Source organism: Natator depressus, chromosome 1 (assembly GCF_965152275.1).
Source record: "Natator depressus isolate rNatDep1 chromosome 1, rNatDep2.hap1, whole genome shotgun sequence".
Taxonomy (NCBI): Eukaryota; Metazoa; Chordata; order Testudines; family Cheloniidae; genus Natator; species Natator depressus.
The window spans coordinates 258,453,352-258,478,518 of NC_134234.1; the positions used below are offsets into that span (position 1 = coordinate 258,453,352).

Genomic DNA, 25,167 nt, shown 5'->3' on the forward strand with positions numbered 1-25,167 from the left:
GGTCTGTCTCACATCCTGTGAGTCTCCATCTTCTAACAATTAAACATGGTTAGGGAACTTTCTCTCTCTGTGGCCTCACAACTATTAACAAGCGTGAACCACAAATTGTCCAGAGAAGATGGTTAAGGAGTGACGTGATTACAGTCTAAAAGTACCTACATTGGGAACAAATATTTGCTAATGGGCTCAGTCTAGCAGAGACAGGTATAACATGATCCAATGTCTGGAAGTTGAAGCTAGACACATTCAAACTGGAAATGAGGTATAAGTTTTTTTAACAATGAGGGTAATTGACCAGTGGAACAATTAACCAAGGGTTGTGGTGGATTCTCCATTACTAGCAATTTTAAAATCAAGTTTGGATGTTTTTCTAAAAAATATGCTTTAGGAATTATTTTAGGGAAGATGTATGGCCTGTGTTATATATAATCATCAGACTAGTAGATGATCACAATGGTCCCTTCTAGCCTTGGAATCTATGAATAAGTTTCTAAAAGTTCAGATGCTTAATTAGACTGGAACTCTCACAAGCTCAGACCCCCTCTGGAGATTTCTGGCACTTCTCTAGCAGCCAAACATAGTTGGGAGTGCTGGGCTTTGCCTCCTTGGGAACTCCTGGTGTAGAACCATCCTCTTTCTAACTTTCCCTCCTTGGCACACCCACTACGCTGGCCCTTCATATAGCTCTGTGCCAAGTGGGGACCCCCTTATGCCAGGGGTATCCTTCAGAGCCGGCTCCACCCTCTACGTGGCCCCTTTATGGCAATGGAGCATCATAAAAGAGCCACCATGCAGTGGAGAATTGGCCTTGTCTAGTATTCTCAGACAGCAGGATCAGGCAGCTCCGCAGTTAACCAGCAGGGGGTGTGGTTTTATGCAGCCGGGGCATAGCTGTGCGCATTCGAAAGTAAGGCGAGAAAATGCCTTTTTAACGCCATTGAAATACACGGGAGTGGAAGGTGGGGAAAGGACAGTTGCTTTGTGACACCACCCCACTGGGTGGATCCACTCTAGGGACTGTCCCACCGACCTAGGGACACATGCAAGTGCCTGTGGAGTCCTGGCTAGTCACTTTTTCCCTCTCTCCAGCTGAACTGGGTGCAAGTTTGGCTCATGGCTGCAGGACCAAACATCACGCACAGCAGGAGCCCGGTGTAAAACCGCAGCCGACTCTGGAGTTAGAGGGGACGGGGAGGCTTGAAGGACCGTCAGACCAGAAGCGGTGCAGCGCTTGGGTTCAGCCCTTACGTGGCTCCCAGGACCGGGGGGACTGAGACCAACCGCCCCGCTGTGTAAACTCAAGCCTAGTGGAAAACCCGGATCCGCTCGGAATCCTGGCGCCCGGCTGCGCTCGGGACTGTGAGATCCCGCCGAGCCCCAGCTCTTCCACCGGCTGCGCGGCCCGCCGGGTTTTGTACCGTGGCAGCACCGAGCGGCTGCCCCAACTTGTAACTTGGAGCGAGCCGAGCCGAGCCGAGTGGGCGGGGGACGGGCTTTGCCGGCGGCGGTGAGTAACGCACCGGGGCGGCCCGCAGGCCCGGGGCCACTGGCGTGAGGGGAGAGGGACAGCGAGCCGGCCAGACCGGCCGTGCTGCTGCGATTCCTCCTCCCAAGCCAGCTGGGCGAGCGCAGGGGCGCTCCAGCAACCAGCCACCCCGGGGCGGGAGCGCGCCAGCCTGGGGCTAGTGGCCTGTGTGAAATGCCTCCGTTCAGTCCCCAAAGGGCAGGGGTTCCAGGAAAGGCCGGTGGGGAGGAGCACAGCCCCCCCCCCCCCGTTAGGAGCAGAGGGAAACCTCCCCTCCCCCCAACAGCTTGGGCTATTACAGCCCCTCCTGCTTCGATCAGGCGTAGCCACTGGCTGGGGGGATTGGCGTCACAATTGGCCCTAGTTGGGGGGCGTATACCCCCCACCCCCAATGCTGGCAAAGAGCTCGAGGTCTGGGTGTCCTGGAATCTCCCAAACAGGAGGCCCTAGTACAGGAGGCTCCCAGGATGAAATCCACTGAAGTCGGTGACAAAACTCCTGTTGACTGCAGTGGTGCCAGGAGGGTTTCAGAATCTACTTCCTCTGCTGGACGGCATCGGACCTGTTGCTGCCTGACATTTTGATTAAAAAACGAGTGATGGGATTTAAGGTGGCCCACGCTAAGTGGCTCACTGATAGGTCTCCAAATGCAAGTGTAGATGGGAAATCGTCATCAAGTGGGTGTGTTTCTAGTGGGGTCCCCCAGGGATCAGTTCTGGGCTCTACACCAGGAGTTCTCAACCTTTTTCTTTCTGAGCCCCCCCCCCCCCCCCCCAAACAAACTATAAAAACTCCACGGCTCACCTGTGCCACCACAACTGCTTTTCTGCATATAAAAGCCCAGGACAGCATTAGGGGGTAGCCAGTAGGGCAATTCTTGGGGCCCTACGCTAAGTTGCTTGGGCTTCAGCCCTGGATGGTGGGACTCGGGCTCAGGGTTGGGCTTTCTGCCCTGGGCCCCACAGAGTCTAATGCCAGCCCTTCTTGGCTGACCCCCTGAAACCTGCTTGTGGCCCTCTGGGGTACACTGGGCCCTTGGTTGAGAACTGCTGCCGTATGCTATTTAACATCTTTATCAATAACCTGGAAGAAAACATAAACTCATCACTGATAAAGTTTGCAGATGACACAAAAATTGGGGAAGTAGCAAATAACAAAGAGGACAGGGTAGAAGCAAATAATGAAGAGAACTAGATCGCTTGGTAAACTGGATGCAAGCAAACAATATGAATTTGATTACAGCTAAATGTACATATACAAGTAAGAACAAAGAGTATAGACCGTACTTAGAGGAAACAGTGACTCTGAAAAAGATTTGAGGGTGGCGATGGATAATCAGCTGAACATGAGTTCCCAGTGTGACACTGTGGCCAAAAGAGTTAACGTGAGCCTGGGATACATAGAGAAGCAAATCTCGAGGAGGAGCAGAGAGGTTATTTTGCCTTTGTATTTGCCTTCGTATTCTGCTGGAATACTGTGCTCAGTTCTGGTGTCCACAATTCAAGAAGGGTATTGGTAAATTGGAGAGGGGTCAGAGAAGAACCACAAGAATGAGCAAAGGATTAGAAAACAGGCCTTATAGTGACAGATTCAAAGAGCTCAATCTATTTAGTTTAAAAAGGAGAAGATTAAGGGGAGACTTAAGAACAAAAGAATGGCCATGCTGGGTAAGATCAATAGTCCGTCTAGCCCTGCATCCGACAGCGACTGGCGCCAGATGCGTCAGAGAGAATGAACAGAACAGAAGTAATTATCAAGTTAGGGACACCCAGAGCATGAGGTTTTGACCCTAACCATTTTAACTAATAGCGATTGATAGACCTATCCTCCATGAACTTATCTAATTCTTTTTTGAACCCAGTTATACTTTTGGCCTTCACAACATCCTCTGGCAATGAGTTCCATAGGTTGACTGTGCATTATGTGAAGAAGTACTGCCTTTTGTTTCTTTTAAATCTGCTGCCTATTAATTTCATCAGGTGATCCCTGGTTCTTGTGTTACGTGAAGGGGTAAATAACATTCCCTTATAGCTTTTCTCCACACTATGCATGATTTTATAGACCTCAATCATATTGCCCCTCTTTTCTAAGATGAACAGTCCCAATCTTTTAAATCTTTCCTCATATGGGAAGCTGTTCCATATCCCTAATCATTCTTGTTGCCTTTCTCTGTACTTTTTCCAATTCTAATATATCTTTTTTGAGATAAGGTAACCAGAACTTCCTGAATTATTTAGGATGTGGGAGTACCATGGATTTCTATAGTGGCATTATGATATATTCTGTCTTATTATCCAACCCTTTCCTAATGGTTCCCAACATTCTGTTTGCTTTTTTGACTCCCACTGCACACTGAGTGGATGTTGTCAGAGAACTGTCCATGATGACTCCCAAGCTCTCTTTCTTGAGTGGTAACAGCTAATTTAGATCCCATCATTTTGCGTGTATAGCTGGAATTATGTTTTCCGATGTGCATTTCTTTGCATTTATCAACATTTAATTTTATCGGCCATTTTGTTGCTTGGTCACCCAGTTTTGTGAGATCCCTGTGTAACTTTTTGTGGTCTGCTTTGGACTTAACCATCTTCAGTAATTTTGTATCATCTGAAAACTTGGCCAGCCCACCATTTTCCAATTTATTTGTGAATAAGTTGAATAGTACTGGTCCCACTGCTGATCCTTGAGGGATTCTGCTATTTACCTCTCTCCATTGTGAAAATTGACCATTTTTCCTACCCTTTGTTTCCTGTATTTTAACCAGTTACTGATCTATGAGAGGACCTTCCCTCTTATTCCATGACTGCTTATTTTGCTCAAGAGCCTTTGGTGTAGACCTTGTCACAGGCTTTCTGAAAGTCCAAGTACACTGTCTCGACTAGATCACCTTTTCCACATGTTTGTTGACCCCCTCCCCCCCAAAGAATTGTAACATGCATGATTTCCCTTTTCAAAAGCCGTGTTGACTCTTCCCCAACATATCATGTTCTTCTATATGTCTGATAATTCTGTTCTTTACTAGAGTTTCAACTGATTTGCCTGGTACTGAAGTTAGTCTTACCAGCCTGTAATTGCCAGGATTGCCACTGGAACCTTTTAAAAAATTCATTGTTACATGAGCTATCTGGTACAGAAGCTGATTTAAGTGATAGGTTACATACCACAGTTAGTAGTTCTGCAATTTCCTATTTGAGTTCCTTCAGAACTCTTGGGTGAATACCATCTGGTCCTGGTGACTTATTACAGTTAATCAGTTTGTTCCAAAACCTCTTCTACTGACACCTCAATCTGGGACAGTTCCTCAGATTTGTCACATAAAAAGAATGGCTCAGGTGTGGGAATCTCTCTCTCATTTTCTATAGTGAAGACTGATGCAAAGAATTCATTTAGCTTCTCCTTTAGCACGGTGATTGTCCAGTGACCCCACTGATTGTTTGGCAGGCTTCCTGATTCTGATGTACTTAACAAAAAATTGGTGTTAGTTTTCGTGTCTTTTGCTAGTTGCTCTTCATATTCTTTTTGAATCACGGACTTGATTACAGTGTAAAAGTATCTACATGGGGAACAAATAATTAATAAGGAGCTCTTCAATCTAGCAGAAAAAAGTATAACATGATGCCATGGCTGGAAGTTGAAGATAGACACATTCAGACTGGAAATAAGGTGTAAATTTTTAATAGTGAGAGTAATTAATCATTGGAATAATTTACCAAGGTGGAATCTCCATCGGTGACCATTTTAAAGTCACAGTTGGATGTTTTTTTCTAAAAGATCTGCTCTAGGAATTATTTTGGGAAGTTCTTTGGCCTGTGTTATACAGGAGTCAGATCACAATTGTCACTTGTGGCCTTAGAATCTATGAACCCCTGCACTGGAAATCTAGTGCTTTTCGCCAGCACTAAATTAACTTAAAAATTCTAATTAGCTAGAACTGTGTTTACACCTGACGGTTTTCTCCTTGTTAAGGTGCCTAACCCCACAGTGGTGTCTGAATAACAGATTTGTGACATTACAGTTGTCGTCATAGCTACAGATTGCATAGTGGCACAAACTCTGGATCTATGCTGTGATGCAGAGTGGTAGCAGGAAAAGGTCTCATTCTGGCTCTAAATCTTCAACAGCAGCAGGGGAAATTTAGAAATGAACTGCTTTTAGGAGAAAGGATGGTCTCTGGCCTCAAGTTAGTTTGTGAAAATCTCTCCTTGAAAGGCTCCTAGAAAAGAGGCAGGAAAAGTGGGAAATGTATACATCAGAGAGGAATGCACAGTGACCTCCGAGTGCAGTGTGGGTGCTTGAGGGAAGTGGGCATTCGGGGCACAGGCAGTGCATGCGATGGTTTGTGTGTTTGGAAGTGCGGGGCCGAACACACTGGTTTGTTGTAGGGTGGCTATGGGGCGTTGGACACTCTATGCAGGTTTGTTAGTGAACGAATGCTCATGAGTGCTGGGGCTTTGCACACCGAGGGCTCTGAGTGAGTATAGGAATTCCTTGTGGTTATTGTAGCAATGTTTGCGAGCATGGCAGCTGCATGCCATGATCTGTTGTTTCAGCGGCATGAGGGCTTGGGTAGTAGGCGGTGGTTTGTGTCACGCCGTCTGGAGTGGCAGGGCAGACTATCAGAAACAGGATAGATAGCCCAAACTGGGGGTAGGTTCTATAATTAGCTTTCACCAAGCCAGTGACAAATGTGAACCCCTGGATCACTGTAACAGTCTGACCATGGAGTCACAGATGACAGTTCCCTTAGATTCTCCGGTTTATCTTGCCATCCAGGGAAGCTGGACTTAGTGATAAATGGTCACTTACACCAGGGGTTCTCAACCCTTTTCTTTCTGAACCCTCCCCTCCTCCCCCCCAACACTGCCCACCTGTGCCACAAAAACTGTTTTTCTGCATATAAAAGTGAGGGCCTACATTAGGGCGTAGCAAGCAGGGAAATTGCCCATAGCCCCACACCGAAGCCGTCCAGGCTTCGCCTTTGGCCTGGGTGGCGGGGCTCGGGGCAGCGTAGCTTTGGCTTTCTTCCTGGACCCCAGAGAGTCTAATGCCGGCCCTGCTTGGCAGACCCCCAGAAACATGCTTGGGGCCTTCCAGGGGGCCTCGGACCCCTGGTTGAGAACTGCTGAGTTACACCAAAAATCACAAAATGTTCAGGTTGCTCCCCTTCCCAAGAGACGAGTCACCTACCCCAGATCACCTGGTACCCTAGACAAAGTTTAGTACAGGATTGGCTACAGGCATTGTCTATCTAAAGGTTTATAAACTAGGAAAAAGAAATGAGAGAGTTATTTATAGGTTAAAGCAAGCAAATGTGCACATGAATTGGTTGCAATCTAAATCCTAGGAGTGACAGAGTTGTAGAGATCAGTCAATTCAAAATGTCTTTCAGGGCAGATCCACCCAGGGGTAGACCCTGGGATCTCTGGCTTCAGTTTAGTGTCTCTGGCCTTGTGAGAGTTCAAAAAGAAAAGAGATGGAACATTTTCCCGTGACTTTATTTTATTTCCTTCATTCAGCCTCCAAGACCGTAAAAGACAAGCTTTCTTGCTCGAAGCATTTCCAAGGCGCAATAGGGCCATTCACCAGTCCTTTCTATTGCAATGTTCCTTGATGGCCCACCTGATGTTGATGGTTCTTCTGGACGGGTGGGGGGAAACACTCTTCCCATCTCAGTTCACAAGTTTAGAGCAAACATTTTCAAAGTTACAGAGCAAAACGTACACATTTCCTTACAGCCTGGAATAGAGACATTACAGATAAGATTAATGCGTGCAGCAATTTACATACATTCTATACCGTCTAAACACTAAATACATTCTTCGTGGACTGATACCTAATTTGAGCAACACTAAGGACTTGTCTACAGTTACAGCGCTGCACTGGTGCAGCTGTGCCACTGTAACACTTGGTGAAGACACTATCTATGCTGACGGCTTCTCCTGTTGGCGTAGGTACTCGGAGAGGTGGTAGCTATGGCAATGGAAGAAGCCCTCCCATCAACACAGTGCTGTCGACACTGGGGATTAGGTCGGTATAACTATGTCACTCAGGGGTGTGAATTTTCCACACTCCTGAGCAACATAGTTATACAGACCGAAGTTTGTAGTGTAGACCAGAACTAATAGACCGAAATGAACTGGTCTGGTCTCCAGCCATGAGTTTGTCAGTTCTTAGCTAATGGCTGCAGCCTTGGCAAGAGCTGGCACCTAGCCTGCCAGCGTCACAATTTGTTACTGTAGGATCATTTGGAACAACTAGGCTGAAGGCTGTGTAGGTGTAGTTGTGTCGGTCCAGGGTGTTAGAGAGACAAGGTGGGTGAGGTAATGTCATTTATTGGACCAACTTCTGTTAGTGAGAGAGACAAGCTTCTCTGTGCAAGCTCAAAAGCTTGTGTCTCTCACCAACAGAAGGGTGTCCAATAAAAGACATTACCTCACCCACCTTGTCTCTTTAATAGGTTGAAGGCACTCGTTCGTGGGGCTGTTTATGAGCAGCGGGGCTGCGTGTGCTAGCCCGGTTATAGTAGAGTCCTCAGAAGTGAGCACTAGTTTGCTGTTGGGTCATTTTGTGGGCTGTGCTGCAAGAGCTGGTAGCTGGATTGCATGTGCTGATTGGTTGTCATTAAGGCTGTAGGCTCTGTATTTCTATCTTGGGTACTTATGTGGCCCCCATTACTGTAGTATGGGAGCACTTCGCAATCTTTTAATGTGTGGTTTTTAGACATTAGGTTTGATGCATGAATTCTTTTGCTATATGGTGGATGAATTTGGACCAATTTTTAGAGATCGCAGTCCAGTCATGACATCTTTAGTATCCTCTGAAACATTGTCCCTTTTAAAGCTTGTCAGTATCTTTGCTCTACGTTGGAGCTCTGAGCACATGTGTCTGCAGCCTCCTTCAAACAAAGCTCTGATTTTTCTTTATAGAATCTTTAAAAGTTGTGGGCTTTGTGTGGGTGGTCGCCAGCCTGTAGCCAGAGAGCCTAGTTCTGAGGCCCTTGAAGTCAACGTGATGTGCACCATCGTTGATTATTTTCATCGTTAATCTTGTTTTAAGAGCAGAGGACCTGATTCTTTGTTGTTTACTGGCATCAAACCAGTGTACCTCAACTAACATTAATAGACAGGTACAAAACTAATAGGCCAGATCCTCAGCTGGTATAAACTGGCACAGCTCCATTGACTTTAATGGAGTTATGATCGTTTATACCACCTGAGAATCTGGCCTAATGTATTTACTTTGCTGTTCATTTATTGTACATTTATCTTCCCTTTTGTGCATGGAAATTCTCCCTCTCCCCCCTTCCTTTTAGATTTTCACTTCTCTGGGAAGAGAGTATTGAAACCACAAAACTTCCCTTTCTGGGTGTCTTCACAGTTGCATTTGGAATCATGGGCTTAGAAAACTGGCTGATCCTGCCAGCCACCTAGAGGTAACCACATCCTTTATGCAAACAAGATGATTGTTCTTTTTGTGTCTGTAACAGCAAAAAGGTGCCAGGCCATTTGCAGACAAATAAAAACAAAGTCCCTGCACAATATGGGATTTTTCTATGGCTCAGCCTCCTGTATAAATGCCTCTCTGCTGTTGGGAATGGGGACCCTTGAAGAGTTAAGGGTGTTGATTTGTGAATGGTCAGGGGTTGAAGAAAATGCAGAGAGATTCTAGTGCCTGTATTATGAGCAAGAGTGGGGATATACTCTAAGGAGGTCCCTTGTACAAAATCCAAGAGCAGGAGTAAATGCTGAATTCGGTGAAGGGGTATCACCAGCGTTTATTTCCAGTGTTCTCAGGTATACAGTAGGTGACATGGAGGGCTTCAGTGTTAGGGGGCTTATTCCTTCACCCACTTACTTCCCTGGTTCTTCTCGCATGAACAGAGAGCAACAATACCCGAAGTCCAAAGGTGCAAACAATTCGATGTTTATTGGGGTGAACTTCCAGCAAGCATGATTCCAGTTTCCTTCCTTAGTATCCTCCTTCCCAGCTCTGACACCACAGAGCCTTACACCTGTGTCCCTGTTCCCATTTCTCCCTTTAACCAAACAGGATTCCAGTTTCCTTACTCCCATTCCCTGTTCCCATTTCCCCCTTTAGCAAAACATGGTTCCAATTTCCTTACCCTCATTCCCTGTTCCCATTTCCCCCTTTACACACACCCACCCCCTCCCACCAAGGCCCCCTCACTTCCTCATTGACTACAGATTATATAGTAAAACTTCAGTTCTGCTTAGCTATACCTTAACCAATCATTTTCCTGAAATTTAACTAACCAATCCTAACATATTGTAACATGATTATGTAACCAATTATATCCCACCACCTTAATTAGTTTACACCCAGCAAAATTAATTATACAGCAGACAGGAACAATCACAGAACCAGACAGAGATTATACAGACAAACAATAGCAAAGTAGGAATTATAATGACAAAACAATACAGAAGTGAGGATTTCACATCCCAGTATTGATAAGTGAGTTCTTGCCAGACAGGATGCTGTTTCCTTTTTACATTTTCTAGGCACTTCCCTTTCTCTGGAGGTGATAGGCATTATCAGGACAGGATTGTATTCCTAACAGCCCAATAGCACCTTCTTTCAATGTGACTAGTTTGGAATGTGAGGATGTGACCTGTCGCTTCCTAGCTTATGGCTGCCTCTGCTGCTTAGCCAAAGGCCTTAGCCTAAGCACAGGGCCTCAGACTGTCACAGTAAGAGAAGGCCCTTACACCAGCAGACAGTGATTTTGATTCTTTCTTTTATACTTCTAGAACTAGCCAAGTGATAAGAATACACCTAAATTCTTAGAGTACAGGCCTTTACAGACAGGCCTGAATATCTATATCCTAACATTCAGGACATTGTGGGAAGGTAGTGGAGACTTTTTGTGTATTAATGTATTCCAGTGGCACCCACGATTTATGTGCTCTCCGAACACCCTAAACCAGGGCCTGATTCCCAGCTCACTTACACTGGTCAATAGAATCACTTCCAACTGAAGTGAGAGGAGAAATGGGCCCTGTGTCCCTGCTGGAAGAGCACAGCCTAGGGAGGACCACTTTGGAATATTGGGGGGCGGGGGAGGGGGCTTTTATAGTCTAATTGACAGGGCAGGAATGTAGGAGGAGGGGAATCCTGAATGCTGATTGGGTGGAGGTGAAGATCATGGTTTATAATCCAGTTCATCCCTCTTGTTTTGTGCCTTTCTTTGTCCTAAATTTTAGCTGTAGAACACATGCCAGCAGGCTGGAAAAGTAAAAGGACCGCTCTCATAACATTGTTATGTATGATCCACTGTATACTGTGTGTTGGATTGCACAGTACAGGGTGCGGATGGTAAACGGAAATGCTTCTGTAAACAAAAAAAGCTGTTCAGGATCCAGAATCTATTTCCAGCCTCGAGAATTGAGTTGCATGTGTATATTTCAAAGGAAAACAGTTCAAAATCCATTCTTCTGTCAGCTACTGGCAGTATTGGGCCACAAAAGGCTGGATTGGGCTCCAGTTCAGTGTTTCTATCTAGACTGGAACGCCCTTTCCACCCAATGGCTGAATGTCTGAGCTCGGCAGGCGCTGACAGTGTGGTGCAGGTAATCTTGTTGAAGTGTACTCAGCCCTGTCATTAGTGTGAACTCTGCTCAGGTTCATTCTGTTGACTTTATGATGGGGAATATATATTTGAGTGATGTGACCTTGTGTTTCAGTTCCAAGATGCCCTTGTCTCTGTCTTCAGTACCTTCCCTCTGACTGGACGTGGGGAACAGAAGGATGGAGCATTGTGGACCCTTGTCAAAGAAGCAGCCTGTTCAGGGAAGGGGCCAGTGAACTGCAGTCTGACCATCATAGCTGGTAAAGTATGGTATCTCCTTGCCCCCATCCCCGATCCTGTCCACATTCTGGGCAAGCTAGGCTTCTGCATAGAAGGAAGGGGACTGGACTGAGGGCTGCTGCTGGTCTTGTAGGTGACAAGTGGGAGGGCAGGGGAAGCATTTGCTGCAGAGGGGAGGTAACAGACATTGCTCAGTTTGAAAGATGCCTTCTGTTTATCCTGTCCCATAATACTAGAGTAAGAGAGCACTTGGCGGCATTAAGAGACAACCGATGTAAAAGGAATAAAGGGAAAACACCTCTTAAGTGACACACAATTAATCTGTGGAATTCACTGCTGCAGGATATTGAAGTAAATAGTGAAATTCACAAAAATTTAAAGAAGTAATAATTTATTTGAATAAAACAGAATAAGAGGCCACAAATCTTCAGCTGGTGTAAATTGGCATAGCTCCACTGACTTCAGAGGAGTTGTGCTTTTTTTATGTTAGTTGATGATCTGGCCCAACATCTGCAATGACACTTAGATTAAACATTGTACAATAGACCTCAAGATGATCATTTGCTGGAATCAGGATGAAGTTTCTCCCCATGGTCTAGTACTGCTTTGTAAGGTGCAGTGTTGGGGGTTTACACCTTCCTCTTCAATATTAATTAGTGGCTGCTACCTGAGAAGATTGGACACTGCACTAACTGGCTTAATAGTCTGTTCCAAAGCAGGAGTTGTGTTAAGGTAAGGTTAGCATATGTGACTTGTGACGGGCAAGGCCAGATGGCTATAGAAAAGTAGTGGGAGATAGATATATTAGCTCCAGGCTAAACAAATCCCTGGTACCAGGCTAAGTGAAATGGAAGCTGCTCCAGGTTAATTAAGTCACCTGGGGCCAATTAAGAACTTTCCAGAAGGCAGGGAGAACGCTAGGTTGATTGGGACACCTGAAGCCAATCAGGGACTGGCTGAAACTAGTTAAAAACCTCCCAGTTAGTCAGGTGGGGGTGCATGTCAGGAGCTGTGGGAGGAAGTTGCGCTGTTGGAGAGGCTGAGTAGTACACACCATATCAGGCACAAGGAAGGAGGCCCTGAGGTAAGGGTGAAGTGGAGTTTGAGGAAGTGAGGGCTGCTGTGGGGGAAGTAGCCCAGGGAATTGTACATGTCATGTTTCTAAAAGGTCAGCTACCATAGCTGATACTATTAGGGTCCCTGGGCTGGAGCCCGGAGTAGAGGGTGGGTCCGGGCTCCCCACCCCCCGCCTTTACCCCCTGATTAATCACTGAGACTGGGAGACAACAGAGACTGTGCAAGGAAGGATAACTTCTCCTCACCTCCCTCGCTGGCTTATGATGAAAATGGCTCAGTAGACTGTGACTCTTGTCTCTAGAGAAAGAAGGGTTATGTGGAGGGTCACAGTGAGCCTCTGAGGCTAGCGAAATCCGCCAGGAAATGCTGGACCCACGGAGGCAAGGACAGAGCTTTGTCACAGACTCCATTTTGGTCTGGGGCCCACCATTGTCTAAAAGCAAGCACATCATGCACCAGGAGGAGTGTTCCTTAGATACTGCATTCCTGTGAAAACCCTCCCCCTTGTTTCCAGCCTGTCTCGACTCCCGGTTTCTGTTCTTTGTCTGTTCCTAACTCCCTGCCTCCTGGCCTTGTAATGTGGGCCTCCCATCCTGATAAGAAAGGTTACTGATGCATTGCTTTAGGACCATGTTGTGTAGTTGAAGTAATAGTTTAGCACGGGGAATATACCTAGCAGGGATAGGTGGTAAATAAGGAAAGGGTTTGTCTATTGGCTAAGGTTTCCGATGCACGAGGGCAACGTGCTTTGCTAAAAGGTATATAATCTTTGTATAATGTGCATTCGGGGTCCCCTTCTGACTAGCAGCACCGGCGTAATAAACTTAATATCTTTGGGAACTCTACAGTTGTGGACTTTGTTCGTGTGCCTCAGCCTAGACTCGAACTGCACGTGACCTATCAAGTATAATTTGCAACAGTTCTTGACGACCACGAAGGGACTCTAGGCTCGCCCCAACGAGCGAGACTGCACTCCTCCTCTCGGTCAGCTCCAGCCGGCACAGGGTGAGTTCACCTTTGAGAACTCCGAGGAGTGAGAATGAGGGCCGTCGCTTAGGCGATAAGGTGGCACATTAGGCGTTCTTTTGGTAGCCCTAGGATGGGCTCTGGGCAGAGTGTGAGCAGGGGAACCCCTTTGGCTGAGATTCTCGAGAATTGGAAAAATATATCTGGCACACATGGGTTAGGTAAAAGGAGAGCTGTAATTTTGTGTAAAGTCCAGTGGCCAGCGCTGACTATTCAGACGCCCTTTGGATGGCCACCCGACAGAACTTTTGGACAGGATGAATTAACCTGCCTTAGACAACAGCTGGAGGACAAATATCCAGCTCAAATGGATTATTGGTATGTATGGGATAATTGGGCATATGCCCGAGGTAAGGGGTGCCCCTCGACTTTGGGCTCTGGTACCAGATCTAAGGTTTGTATGCCGCTTGCGGGTTCCGCTCCACCCTATGCTGCCTTCCTGCTTCCGTCTCTCCCTTCTATTCCTCACCCTGGCCCCGCTCCTCTCCCCGCTGCCCCTCTGTATCCCTCTTTAACCCTGCCTTCTGTGGCACTTCAGGCGCCCCTGATACAGCCGCCCATTATAACACACGGGCCGGACGGTGGGGAGTAAGTGGCTATGGTCATGGTTCATCGCCCTTTCGGCCCTAGGGATCTAATCACCTGGCAGTCGCAGATGTTGAGGTTGTGCGACGATCTGGAACGCAAAAAGAAAAGGAGTACTTGTGGCACCTTAGAGACTAACCAATTTATTTGAGCATGAGCTTTCGTCAGCTACAGCTCACTTTATCCGATGAAGTGAGCTGTAGCTCACGAAAGCTCATGCTCAAATAAATTGGTTAGTCTCTAAGGTGCCACAAGTACTCCTTTTCTTTTTGCGAATACAGACTAACACGGCTGCTACTCTGAGATCTGGAACGGGTTCTGCAGACTATCCGATCCGTCTTTACGGCCTTTAACACTAACTGGGCGGACGTTGAGGCTATTTTGCAGACTCTATTTACCCCGGACGAAAGATAGTCCATCTTAGACGCCAACCGCCGTTGGGCCGGGGGGCACGAGGGAGGGCCTGGCTGGCCAGACACAGATCCTGAGTGGGATGTCAACATGGAGGGGGGTAAGGCCACCCTCTCAGCAGCTCAGGAGGGGCTTCTGGAAAGCATCCGCAGGGCAGGTAGTAAGACTGCGAATTGGTCCAAAATTAGAGAGTGCCAGCAAGACTTAAACGAGCATCCATCTGCCTTTTTGGCCCGCTTGTTTAAGCAAGTTAGGATGTACGGGGGAGGGGTGGAGCCAGAAGCCGAGGTTAGCCGCACGATGATGGTCTCTTACTTTGTCGATCAAGCGGTGCTGGACATAACGAAGTATTTCACTAAACATGTTCCCGACTGGCCAGGGAAACCCCTAAGCGAAGTAGTTCGCCTGGCCACTTTTCTGTTTAATGGTAGGGACGAGGAAAAAGCTAAGGAAAAACGTAAGCAAAAGAAGGAGGAAGTAAGTATGTTGGCAGCTGCATTGCAGGTTCCCTTGGGGAATCAGCACTGGCAGGGACATGGGAATACAAGGGGAAGGGGACGCGGGACAGGACGAGGAGGAGGCTAGGGCGGGACAAGGAACGGGAACTGTAATTATTGTAAGCAACCGGGGCCCTGGAAGAGGGAATGCCCCCTGCTTCCACGAGGGGCTCCTTGGCAGGATCAGCCGGAGACCTGTTCTTCCTTTCCCCCTAACGCTCCCCAGGACTTCGCTAATCCCCAGTGACTAGAGGCGGAGATTTTGGGAACCTTGGGAGAGTTGGAATGGGATTTGGGGTTACAGTCGCAAATTTATCTAAAATTTGGGGAACAGCTTGTGCCTTTTTTAGTAGATACCGGTGCCACCCTCTCCACTTTAACTTTTGTTCCTGGCTCTCTTTCCGATACCAAAGTTTGGATGCAGGGTATAGAGGGCAATCCGTGCCCGGCTCCCCTATCCTACCCTGTCCCTGTTGAGCTTGGTTCTTTAAAGTTGTCACATAGATTTGTTGTAATGCCAGAGGGCCCCGCGAACCTTCTCGGGCGGGATGTGCTGAGCAAACTGGGGGCACACATATATTGGGCCCCCGAGGGGCTCCGCACGTCCGTCCCGGACTCGCTGTTGCTTCTCTTATGGCATCGGCTACCCCTGTTCCTGACGTCCCCTCTGAATTGTCCAGTGTTCCACACAGTTTGTGGAGCACAAATTCTACCGATGTAGGCCTTCTTAAATCAGCCGTTCCAGTTAGTCTGGAAACAAGGGACAGACCGCCTCCCTCCGTAAAACAATACCCCTTGTATTGTTTACAAGGGAGGCGGAAGAGGGCATTTCGCTTCTTATTGACAGCTATTTGACTCAGGGGGTTCTAGTTCCCTGCAGTTCGCCCTGTAATACTCCCATTCTTCCTGTAAGGAAGCCTAAACCGGGCTCGGACAGGCGTCCAGTCTATCGGTTTGTTCAGGATCTACGGGCTATAAATGGTTATGTTATAGCCCCCCATCCAGTTGTCCCTGATCCGAGCACCATTCTAACACTGATTCCTCAGTCGGCCACTTGTTTTACTGTCGTAGATTTGTGTGCGGCATTTTTCAGTATCCCTTTGCACCCCGATTTTCAATATTTGTTCGCGTTCACCTGGAAGGGCCAGCAGCTAACGTGGACACGTCTTCCCCAAGGGTTCTCGGGCTCCCCCACTATTTTTTCCCGGGTTCTCACCGAGGATTTAAAAGATTTTTGTCTTGCCTAGTTCGTCTGTCCTAGTTCAATGTGGATGATTTGTTAGTTGCTGCCTCTGATTATAATGCATGTTTAATTGACTCTGTTGTTTTGCTTACTGCCCTAGCCAGTAAGGGTCATCGTGCATCTCCATCCAAATTGCAGCTGTGCAAAGATCAGGTAATTTATTTAGGTTTTGTGATTCGGCCTGGAGAGCGTTTACTCTCCCCTGATAGGGTGCAGGCAATCCAGGATTGCCTGTGCCCGACTACGAAAAAGCAGTTGCGGGCTTTGCTGGGGGCTGCGGGGTTCTGCCGACCCTGGATAGTGGCCTTTGGGGAACTGGTGAAACCGTTAGTCCAGGCCACCACAACATCGACCCCCGATCCTGTCTCCTGGACCCCGGAAATGGAAGCCGCTTTTGAATCCACCAAGAAGGCTCTGATCTCTGTGCCCGCCTTGGGACTCCCGGATTACGGTAAACCATTTTTCCTCTTCAGCCACGAGCAGCGGGGAGTGGCCAGTGGTGTCCTATTGCAATACCTAGGGGATCACCCACGCCCCATAGCTTACTATTCTGTACAATTAGACCCTGTCATTCGGGGATCGGTCTCCTGTGTGCGGTCCATTGCCACTGCAGCCCTTATGGTGGAACGGTCACGCCCTATTGTTCTGGGGCACCCTTTGACTGTCTGGGTCCCCCACGAGGTTGAGGTTCTTTTAAAACAGCATACAACGCAAGCGCCGTCTCTGCAGCAGGCACACAAATACGAGCTGATTCTGCTGGCCGCTGACAACATCACCCTTCGCCGCTGCAACGTCCTCAACCCCGCTACACTGACACCCTTCCGGAGGGTGGCACACCTCACCATGTATGTATGGACGTCGTCGCTGCGAGCGGTAAGCCTCGCCCGGATTTACGTGACGTCCCTCTGAAAAACCCGGACCTGTCCCTTTTTACCGATGGCTCCTCCTTCTATTTGGAGGGCCAGCGGGTATCCGGCTATTCCGTCACTACTCAGACAACCATTGTAGAAGCAGCCCCCCTTCCACCTTCCTTTAGTGCTCAGGGCGCGGAATTGCACGCTCTTACTAGGGCTTGCTTGCTGTCTGTTGGGAAATCTGTTACCATTTATACAGATTCTAGATATGCCTTTGGGGTTTGCCATGCTGCGGGCCAGCTCTGGAAACAGCGAGGGTTTCTAACCTCCTCAGGCACTAAGATTGCAAACGGCCCTTTAATCTCTGCACTTTTGGACACCATTCAAGGTCCTCTTGAACTGGCTGTTGTCCACTGTTATGCTCACCAGCCGTCTGAGAATCCTGTCTCTGAAGGTAATGTCTTGGCTGATGCGGCCGCAAAGACTGCTGCCCTTCAGTCCCTCCCGGTGTCAGCAACTCTTCTTCTGGATACGTCCTTCCCGCCGACGGACTGGACGCACTTGTATGCTGATGTGCCACCTGACGAGCTCCAGGACTGGAAACGTTGGGAAGGCTCTGAAGGTGTCGATAAGGTTTGGCGAATCGGGAACAAACCTATTCTCCCCCGTCGCTATCTGCTCTCAGCCGCCCACTATTTTCATTCTTTGGGTCATGGCGGCATTCAGGCCACTGCAGCTGCTATTCTCAAATGTTGGGCAGCGCCTCATATTTATCCAACGGTGAAGCGAGCTCTTGGCTCCTGCTCTACTTGCCTGGCCTTCTCTGCTCTGTCTCGGCTTGATGCCAACACTGGGGGGGTGGGGGGGAGATCTTGGGCTAACTTTCCGTTTCAGCGATTACAGATGGACTATGCAGAAATGCCTAAAAGCTCGGGGTTTCGCAACCTCCTTGTAATAGTGGATCAACTTTCCGGATGGCAGAAGCAGGACCAACCAGAAAAGCAGATGCCAGATCTGTGGTAAAATTTCTATTGAAAGACATTGTGCCCAGATTTGGAGTCCCTGAAGTCATCGACTCAGACCGAGGATCACACTTCACTGCAAAGATTTTAGAGGAGCTGTACCGGTGCCTGGGGATTGCGCGACAACTCCACACCCCTTACCACCCCCAGTCCTCTCCCTATTCCCAAGTCCAGTACAAGGATGGGAGGACAATAGCTTCTTGAATTTAACCCGCACTATAAAACAGGGTGTGAATCGAACGCAGTGTTGGATTTGTATTCATACCCCCACATATTTGGGTCAGGGGGTCCCGTTGGTAGGGGTACCTATCCCTCTTAATCGAACACTCCAAGCTAAGCTATGGGCAAACTCTACATTTAACTGGAATGTTACGATCCAGATATGGTGGCCCAGGGTAATTATGCTTTATGTGTGTCACGACGTAAGGGCATAGAAAATACAGTTTTTGTGGGGTGCAAGGACACCACCTAGATCAGCTCTGGTGCGGCAGGCCCCTCCACCTACTCTGGTGCCCCGTGGTCAGTCCCTGAGGGGTCTGGCTGGTATTGGTTATGCAATCACACAGCCTATAAGGTTCTCCTGGCAGGATGGTGTGGTACATGTACCTTAGGGGCTATAGTACCCGCCGTGACAGTACACCAGACCCTGACCCAGGGAGAGATCTGCAATCTAGTATAAAGAAACCGACGAAGTATTCCTTTAAACCCTCTTTCACAACGACCCACAGGCTTTCACTCTTTTGTGCATTGGTTTCTGCCATGGTTAGGAGTAAGCGAGCTAGAAAAAGCTATAGTTAACATTTCAGCTGCTTTGGAATTCATGGCAAATGGTACTGCAGACACCTTATCTGCCCTTCAAATTGAAGTAACTCAGCTATCCCAAGCTACATTGCAAAACCACCTGCCCCTGGACTATCTCCTTGCAAACCAGGGCGGGGTTTGTGCTCTGGTTAACTCACGCTGTTGTGTATATGTAAATCAGCAGCACAGGGTGGAAACTGACATCCACATCCTCATGCAGCAGGCAGTCCTATTCCACCATGTCAGCCTCGACAATGCCAGCGCTGGATTCCAGGAGGTCTGGAACTGGCTCACCTCATGGCTACCGGATGTGGGGGCTTGGGGATGGCATATTTTGTTTTTAATCCTTTTGGCTGTTATTGCTTTTGTGTTATTTTTTGTATGCCTACAGTGTTGTAGTATGTGCTGTCGGCAACTGCTAACCCTGCATCGCGGTTACTCAGCCCCGATATAGCTTACTGACGTGCAAAAGAAAAGGGGGGACTGTTAAGGAAAAGTTAGCATATGTGACTCCATTTTGGTCTGGGGGCCACCATTGTCTAAAAGCAAGCACATCATGCACCAGGAGGAGTGTTCCTTAGATACTGCATTCCTGTGAAAACCCCACCCCTTGTCTCCAGCCTGTCTCGACTCCCAGTTTCTGTTCTTTGTCTGTTCCTAACTCCCTGCCCCCTGGCCTTTTGATGTGGGCCTCCCATCCTGATAAGAAAAGTTAATGATGCATTGCTTTAGGGCAGTAATAGTTTAGCACGGGGAATGTACCTAGCAGGGATAGGTGGTAGATAAGGAAAGGGTTTGTCTATTGACTAAGGTTACCGATGCACAAGGGCAACATGCTTTGCTAAAAGGTATATAATCTTTGTATAACCTGCATTCGGGGTCCCCTTCTGACTAGCAGGGGGGCACCACGCTCAAGTGTAATAAACTTAATATCTTTGGGAACTCTGCAGTTGTGGACTTTGTTTGTGTGCCTCAGCCTAGACTCGAAGTGCATGTGACCTATCGGGTATAATTCGAAACAGTTGTTCCTTGCACTGAACTGACTCCCTTCCTCTGTCTTTGTCCTGCCAGGACAATGAAGCTGAACGAGCGAAGCGTGGCGCATTATGCCACATGTGACTCTCCGGCAGATCATGCTGGCTTCCTCCACAAGCGTGTCGAGCGGCACCACCACCACCACCACGCCACTTCCTACCACCGTCGCTGGTTCATCCTCAAGGGCAACCTGCTGTTCTATTTTGAAGATCGTGAGAGCCGGGACCCCCTGGGGCTTGTTGTGCTGGAGGGCTGCACCGTGGAACTGTGCGAGGCTGCCGAGGAGTTTGCCTTTGCCATCCGCTTCGATGACGCTGGTGCCAAGGCCTACGTGCTGGTGGCTGACTGCCAGGCCGCCATGGAGGGATGGGTGAAGGCGCTTTCGCGAGCCAGCTTTGATTACATGCGTTTGGTGGTGAGAGAGCTGGAAAAGCAACTGGAGGATGCCCGTAAGAGCTTGGCTGCCTGCCACAAATCTCCAAGAAAGTCATCATCTGGCAGAAAAAGGCATTTGTCCAATCCTGCTATGGCGCTCGTCCAGGAGCAGCCTCCCATCTTGGAGAACGGTTACTCCACATGGGGCAGTGGCTACATCCCTGCAGGGGCCTCCTGTGCTCACCACGACGGGGGGTGTTCCAAACCCCCGCCTCTGCCTCCTCGCCGGCGCTTGGCGGCTGGCAGTGGATGCGGAGCACTCGTCACGGGGCAGGAAAGCCCCACGTCTCCGGAGACAGCCTGTTTCTCCAAGCTACACAACTGGTACGGTCAGGAGATTGCGGAGATAAGGAGGGAGTGGCTGGAGAGCCAGAGGAGTGGGGAACTGTGAACTGGGGAAGGCAAGGCATGGAGTGACACCAAGCCCATTTCGACATTATAGTTGCTGTACTTGGTGACCTCTCTCCCATCCAGGAGAATAGCCAAATAAGTGACAATATTTTCTCTCCTTCCTTTCTGGAATCATTGCATGTTGGGTGGGTGAGTGAGGTTGGGATCTAGGAGAGACACCAATCTTCCCAAGACCTCGTTTTCACCTTTGAGCCCTCAGACAGTGTATGTTCCCCTGTGGAATATTGCAGCAGGGCTGTAAAGTGTCAGGAACTGTAGATTTTGAATCTGGGATGGAGATTGTGGAGTGGGGTGTGTGTGACCAGACTTGCATACACAAAATGGGCATCACTCTGCTTCCGTTCAGGTGGCTGTTTTTATTCCCTACCAATCTGGCCTGGATGAAGTGATGTGTTTTATTGTTACGCCTTCTTCGAGTAATCTGTTCTGATTTATCGTCAGCCACTGCATGTTTGCTTAGGTTAGAGGTAAGGAGCATCTATTGCCTGTTAACTTTTAGAAAATGGCTTCTTATGTCACACTCACATTCCTTCTGAGCCCCAGAGTAATCAATGGTGAATTAAGACTGGATTGAACAGAGTGGCTGAACTGGGCCCTTTGCTCTGAAGAGCACCTGAAGGTGAGTAGCTCTCACACCTCTCACTGGCCTGGACTCAAGCAGATTTGGGGCTGCATTGTTTTGGCTGGTCCATGGGCCATATTTCACCTTAATCAATCCCTGATGGTGCTTTACCCTAGTCTCAGTCTATCTGATTTGAATGGGCTCAGATTTACGGATATAGGACTCCCAGCCTTCAAAACTAGGATCAGATTCTTATACAATATATCCAGTAATGAATTATAGTATGGGTTGGCTAAAGAGAAGAAACATAAAAGGCCACCAAAGGATTCTGGATCATATGGTTGTATCAAGCATGAGGGCAGGTGTGACTCAATAACCAATAATTATTTACACAAGTCTGTGGTACCAACCGTTCCTCCCCCAGTAAATTCTTGACAGAGGTGAGGAGTGCAGGGATCTGTCACTGCCCATCTCGTTGCATATTATAGACTTAGCATATCTACAAGTGTATTTTAGGTGCTGTAGTATTTATGGTAGGTAAGAGGATCCAGTGTGAGGTAGGGGCATGGTGATACTTGGTTGCGCACCACCTTTCACAAAAAAACCCAACCCAAACCAAACCCTGCTAAACCCATCAGACAGACTTGCAGAGACCCCCACAAACTCCTATTTTCCCCTCTCTGAATGTGAGCTTGGAAGCAAGACTCCCAGAGAGGCAGCAAATTCTGGACTGAACCAAAGGTCAGGAGAACAGAACTCCCAAATTCTAATCTTGCTCTAGCACTGATGTGCTGTGGCGCCCTGGCCAAGTCAATTAACCTCAGACTCTCCTTCTGTAAAATGGGGATAATAATACTTCTTCTTCCCAAATTTTGGCTGGGTCTTTCTGATGATACTGTAGCTGAGCCCCTACTCCCAAAAGTGGGGCCTCATCACTGGAACACACACATACAACGCAGAAGGGGAGGAGAAAATCAGGGGAGGAGGGACAAAGATAATCGTGCACTCTGTAGGGAGGGGGCAGAGGGGGAAGGGCATGAAGAGAGGCATTTGGGGTTAAGAGAGACTCACCAGTGTGTCACTGACGCTGTTGTGAATCAAGTCCATAGCGTCTATGAATGAAAATGAGTTGAGAGAGAGAGGCTGCTAGGCCACAAATTGTTGTTAAAAAGGTAGTTGGGCTTCGGCGGGGATAAAGATACATGGACAAATAGTCCAGGGACTGTGTAAAAAGCTGGTGGAAAATATTATGTAGAGAGAGTATTTATAATTTTCCTACTCTTTCCTTTTATCCTCTTAATAAGAACTTTGTTTTAGAGCAGAACATGTTGTGCAGACCCCTGCTACCAGCCAAAGAATGTTTTTAACAATGTTTTTAATTACATGTACCATTAATGAACCATACCGTGAGAGCAATGAGCGTCTCTGGCTTGTGCACTAATAGGCTACTGGGGCACTTCTTGGCTGGTTGAAGCATTCAGCCTTGTTCTTCACAATGTGCAGGAGAAGCTTCCAAAAGCACAAAGGGAGTCACGCTTCCAACTTCCAATGCTTTGGGTGCCTAGCGCCCTGTTGTAAATCTCAAATGGCGTGACTTTGATCTGTGAACAACATAATCTGTGTATCTCTTATTCACTGCTGCATTTCGGTTTCTTTATAGTGTTCTTTGGCTGAAATCCCCACCCCTTTACCTGTATCATATCTACTACATTCATGAGTTAAAGGGGACACTGCCAACTAGTGCAGGCTCCAAGTTCTGTTTTGTCCTGGGGTTTTTTGGTTGGGGATGCAGAAAGTGTTTATAAAAGTTAATGTGGAGAGAAATATTTTTGAGACTTTTTAAAGTCTATAAAAACCAGCTGTATTTGGAAGGTTAAGCCTTCCCTGTCACTGTTGGAAACCCAAAGACACCAGCACTTTGCTGGTGCCTGAGAACCATGAAGTGAAAATGACTGAAAGAGAAAATAAGTAATCCAGCCTGTTTTGCTGTTGGAGCTGAAATTGGAATAGTATAATTGATTTAAGTCAGTTTTATTTTTAAGATTCTTCTCATTTTAATAAGACTAAGTAGTGTTACTAATACTCCTAAAAGCTTTATTTTAATATTTTTATTTTGCCTATCCCATTACATAGTTTTCACGCTATCTGGCTTCATAGCTAGTGTGTGTGCTAAATAGTTATTTTTGGAGTGTGACCCACAGTGTTCTCTTCAAGCATCCACTGTTTTTCTAATGATTTTTTTGGTCTTTATATCCCTAAGTCCTGTGAACCAGGGGCAGGATACCAGTGTCTGTGTTTGGGATAATTTTGTTTATTAATGATCAGAAACTAAAACATTGAGTGATATTTGTGCTTCCCCTACAAATGTTTTTGAGACTTCATTTGGTTATGGGGTGCAGCATGACTTTAGATGCACTGATTTAGGGTTTTCCTCATCCCTTTCCCACCTCAGTTTCATATTAGGTATTGGCACCTGGTGTCTTTAAAAAAAAATCATATTTGGGTCTGTGCAAAGATCTGCTCATGTGTAGTTAGTTTTCTTTGCTGGCTGAGCAAAGGCAAGTGCTCCTTTAGGCGGGGGATCAGTTAGCTAGTGTGTGTGTGCACCACTGCCTTCTATTGGATAGAATATCAAACCTGCTTATCAGTCCTGCTGGCTGTGCCCTTGAACTGCTCCCTAGGCAGAAGGTGAGGACTTCTGTTCCCTGATATTGCAGTTGAGTTGGTTAATGGACCATTCTGCCTTTGCATCTTCAGGCACAGATCATTACAGGGCAAGGGAGACACGTCATTGCCTGCCAGCACAGTCTCCCCTGCAAAAATTTGAGACATAGCTTTTAGCCAAACTTTTTTCTCCCAATCATTTAGGTTGGGGCTGCTTACTCTTTTACCCCCCCCCACCCCCCGCCCCTTTCATTATTCTTAAACAGTGAAAATCTCTGAACAGAACAGAATTTCTAGCAAAAGAGGACTGAATATTTTAAAGTTTGATAGCTGTCCCTCTGAAGTTATTCAAGATGCTGTCTTTTCAAATAAATCTTTGGTACAATATGAAAAGCTCTTTCTGTCATATATGGGAGGAAAATGCTTGATAAAATTTCAGTAATAGAGGGAGGCTGCTGGTTCTGGTTTGTTTTTCACGAGCTCTGCCAAAGATTGGGTCTGATCCTGCCAAAGTAATAATTGAAGTCATTGTACTCTTCTGAGGAAGGGTTTTCATCTCCAGACCCGTTTGCTTTATAGCTTTATTTACCTACACTTTGTTGTTAAAAAAATCCAACCACTATGATGTTTACCACTTGGTTCAAATTGAGACAGGGCTGATAGTAACCAAAATACGTCATCTGGTGGACCCATGTGAATTTAGGGTTGCAGACTATTTCCCAGTGGCATACTTGTTCCCAGCCAATTGAAGTGTTTTTTGTGATGTTTTAGTAGAGAGGCCAAAGGTTCAAATAGCCATGGAGATTGACCTGCCTGCTCACCCATACAGGTGGCATCTCCAGACAAGTAACAGGAGGTGATGGTCGGAAGCTTGCACCTATGGTGTATTTGGTCTGTGGATTAAGTGGAGATGAGTCTCCAGTTCTGCTAATCTAGCATCTTTCGCCAGCACCAAATTCACTGGTAAAGTCTGTACAATTTAACAAAGAACACTAAAAACAACTTGCAGTATGTTTCTCCCTAGTTACCGTGAAGTGTTTAAGTACTTTAAGTAGATATTGTATTTTTTTAAAGAAGGCAGTTTTGCATGGCCTTTATTTTATATAAAAACAGTATATTATTGTGCATTTAATTGTTAACAGTTGTATTTTAAGCTAGTAATGCTAAATAAACAGGTTTTGAATTCGGACTGT

At 47.2% G+C, this 25,167-nt stretch overlaps 1 protein-coding gene across 4 annotated transcripts; it reads left to right on the top strand.

Moving 5' to 3' along the window:
* Window positions 1-951: 951 nt before the first annotated feature.
* On the top strand, window positions 952-25,167 carry PHETA2 (PH domain containing endocytic trafficking adaptor 2). 4 transcript variants are annotated; one of them, XM_074941722.1, is made up of 4 exons: window positions 952-1,507; window positions 11,227-11,371; window positions 13,303-13,433; window positions 19,939-25,167. In XM_074941722.1, exon 4 carries the CDS (start codon window positions 19,943-19,945, stop codon window positions 20,726-20,728), a length of 786 nt encoding a protein of 261 aa, XP_074797823.1. In that variant the 5' UTR covers window positions 952-1,507; window positions 11,227-11,371; window positions 13,303-13,433; window positions 19,939-19,942; the 3' UTR covers window positions 20,729-25,167. The 4 variants fall into 4 exon arrangements, with proteins under 4 accessions (XP_074797823.1, XP_074797819.1, XP_074797822.1 ...); XM_074941718.1 differs by lacking the exon at window positions 13,303-13,433; XM_074941721.1 differs by lacking the exon at window positions 13,303-13,433 and having other exon boundaries at window positions 11,256-11,371.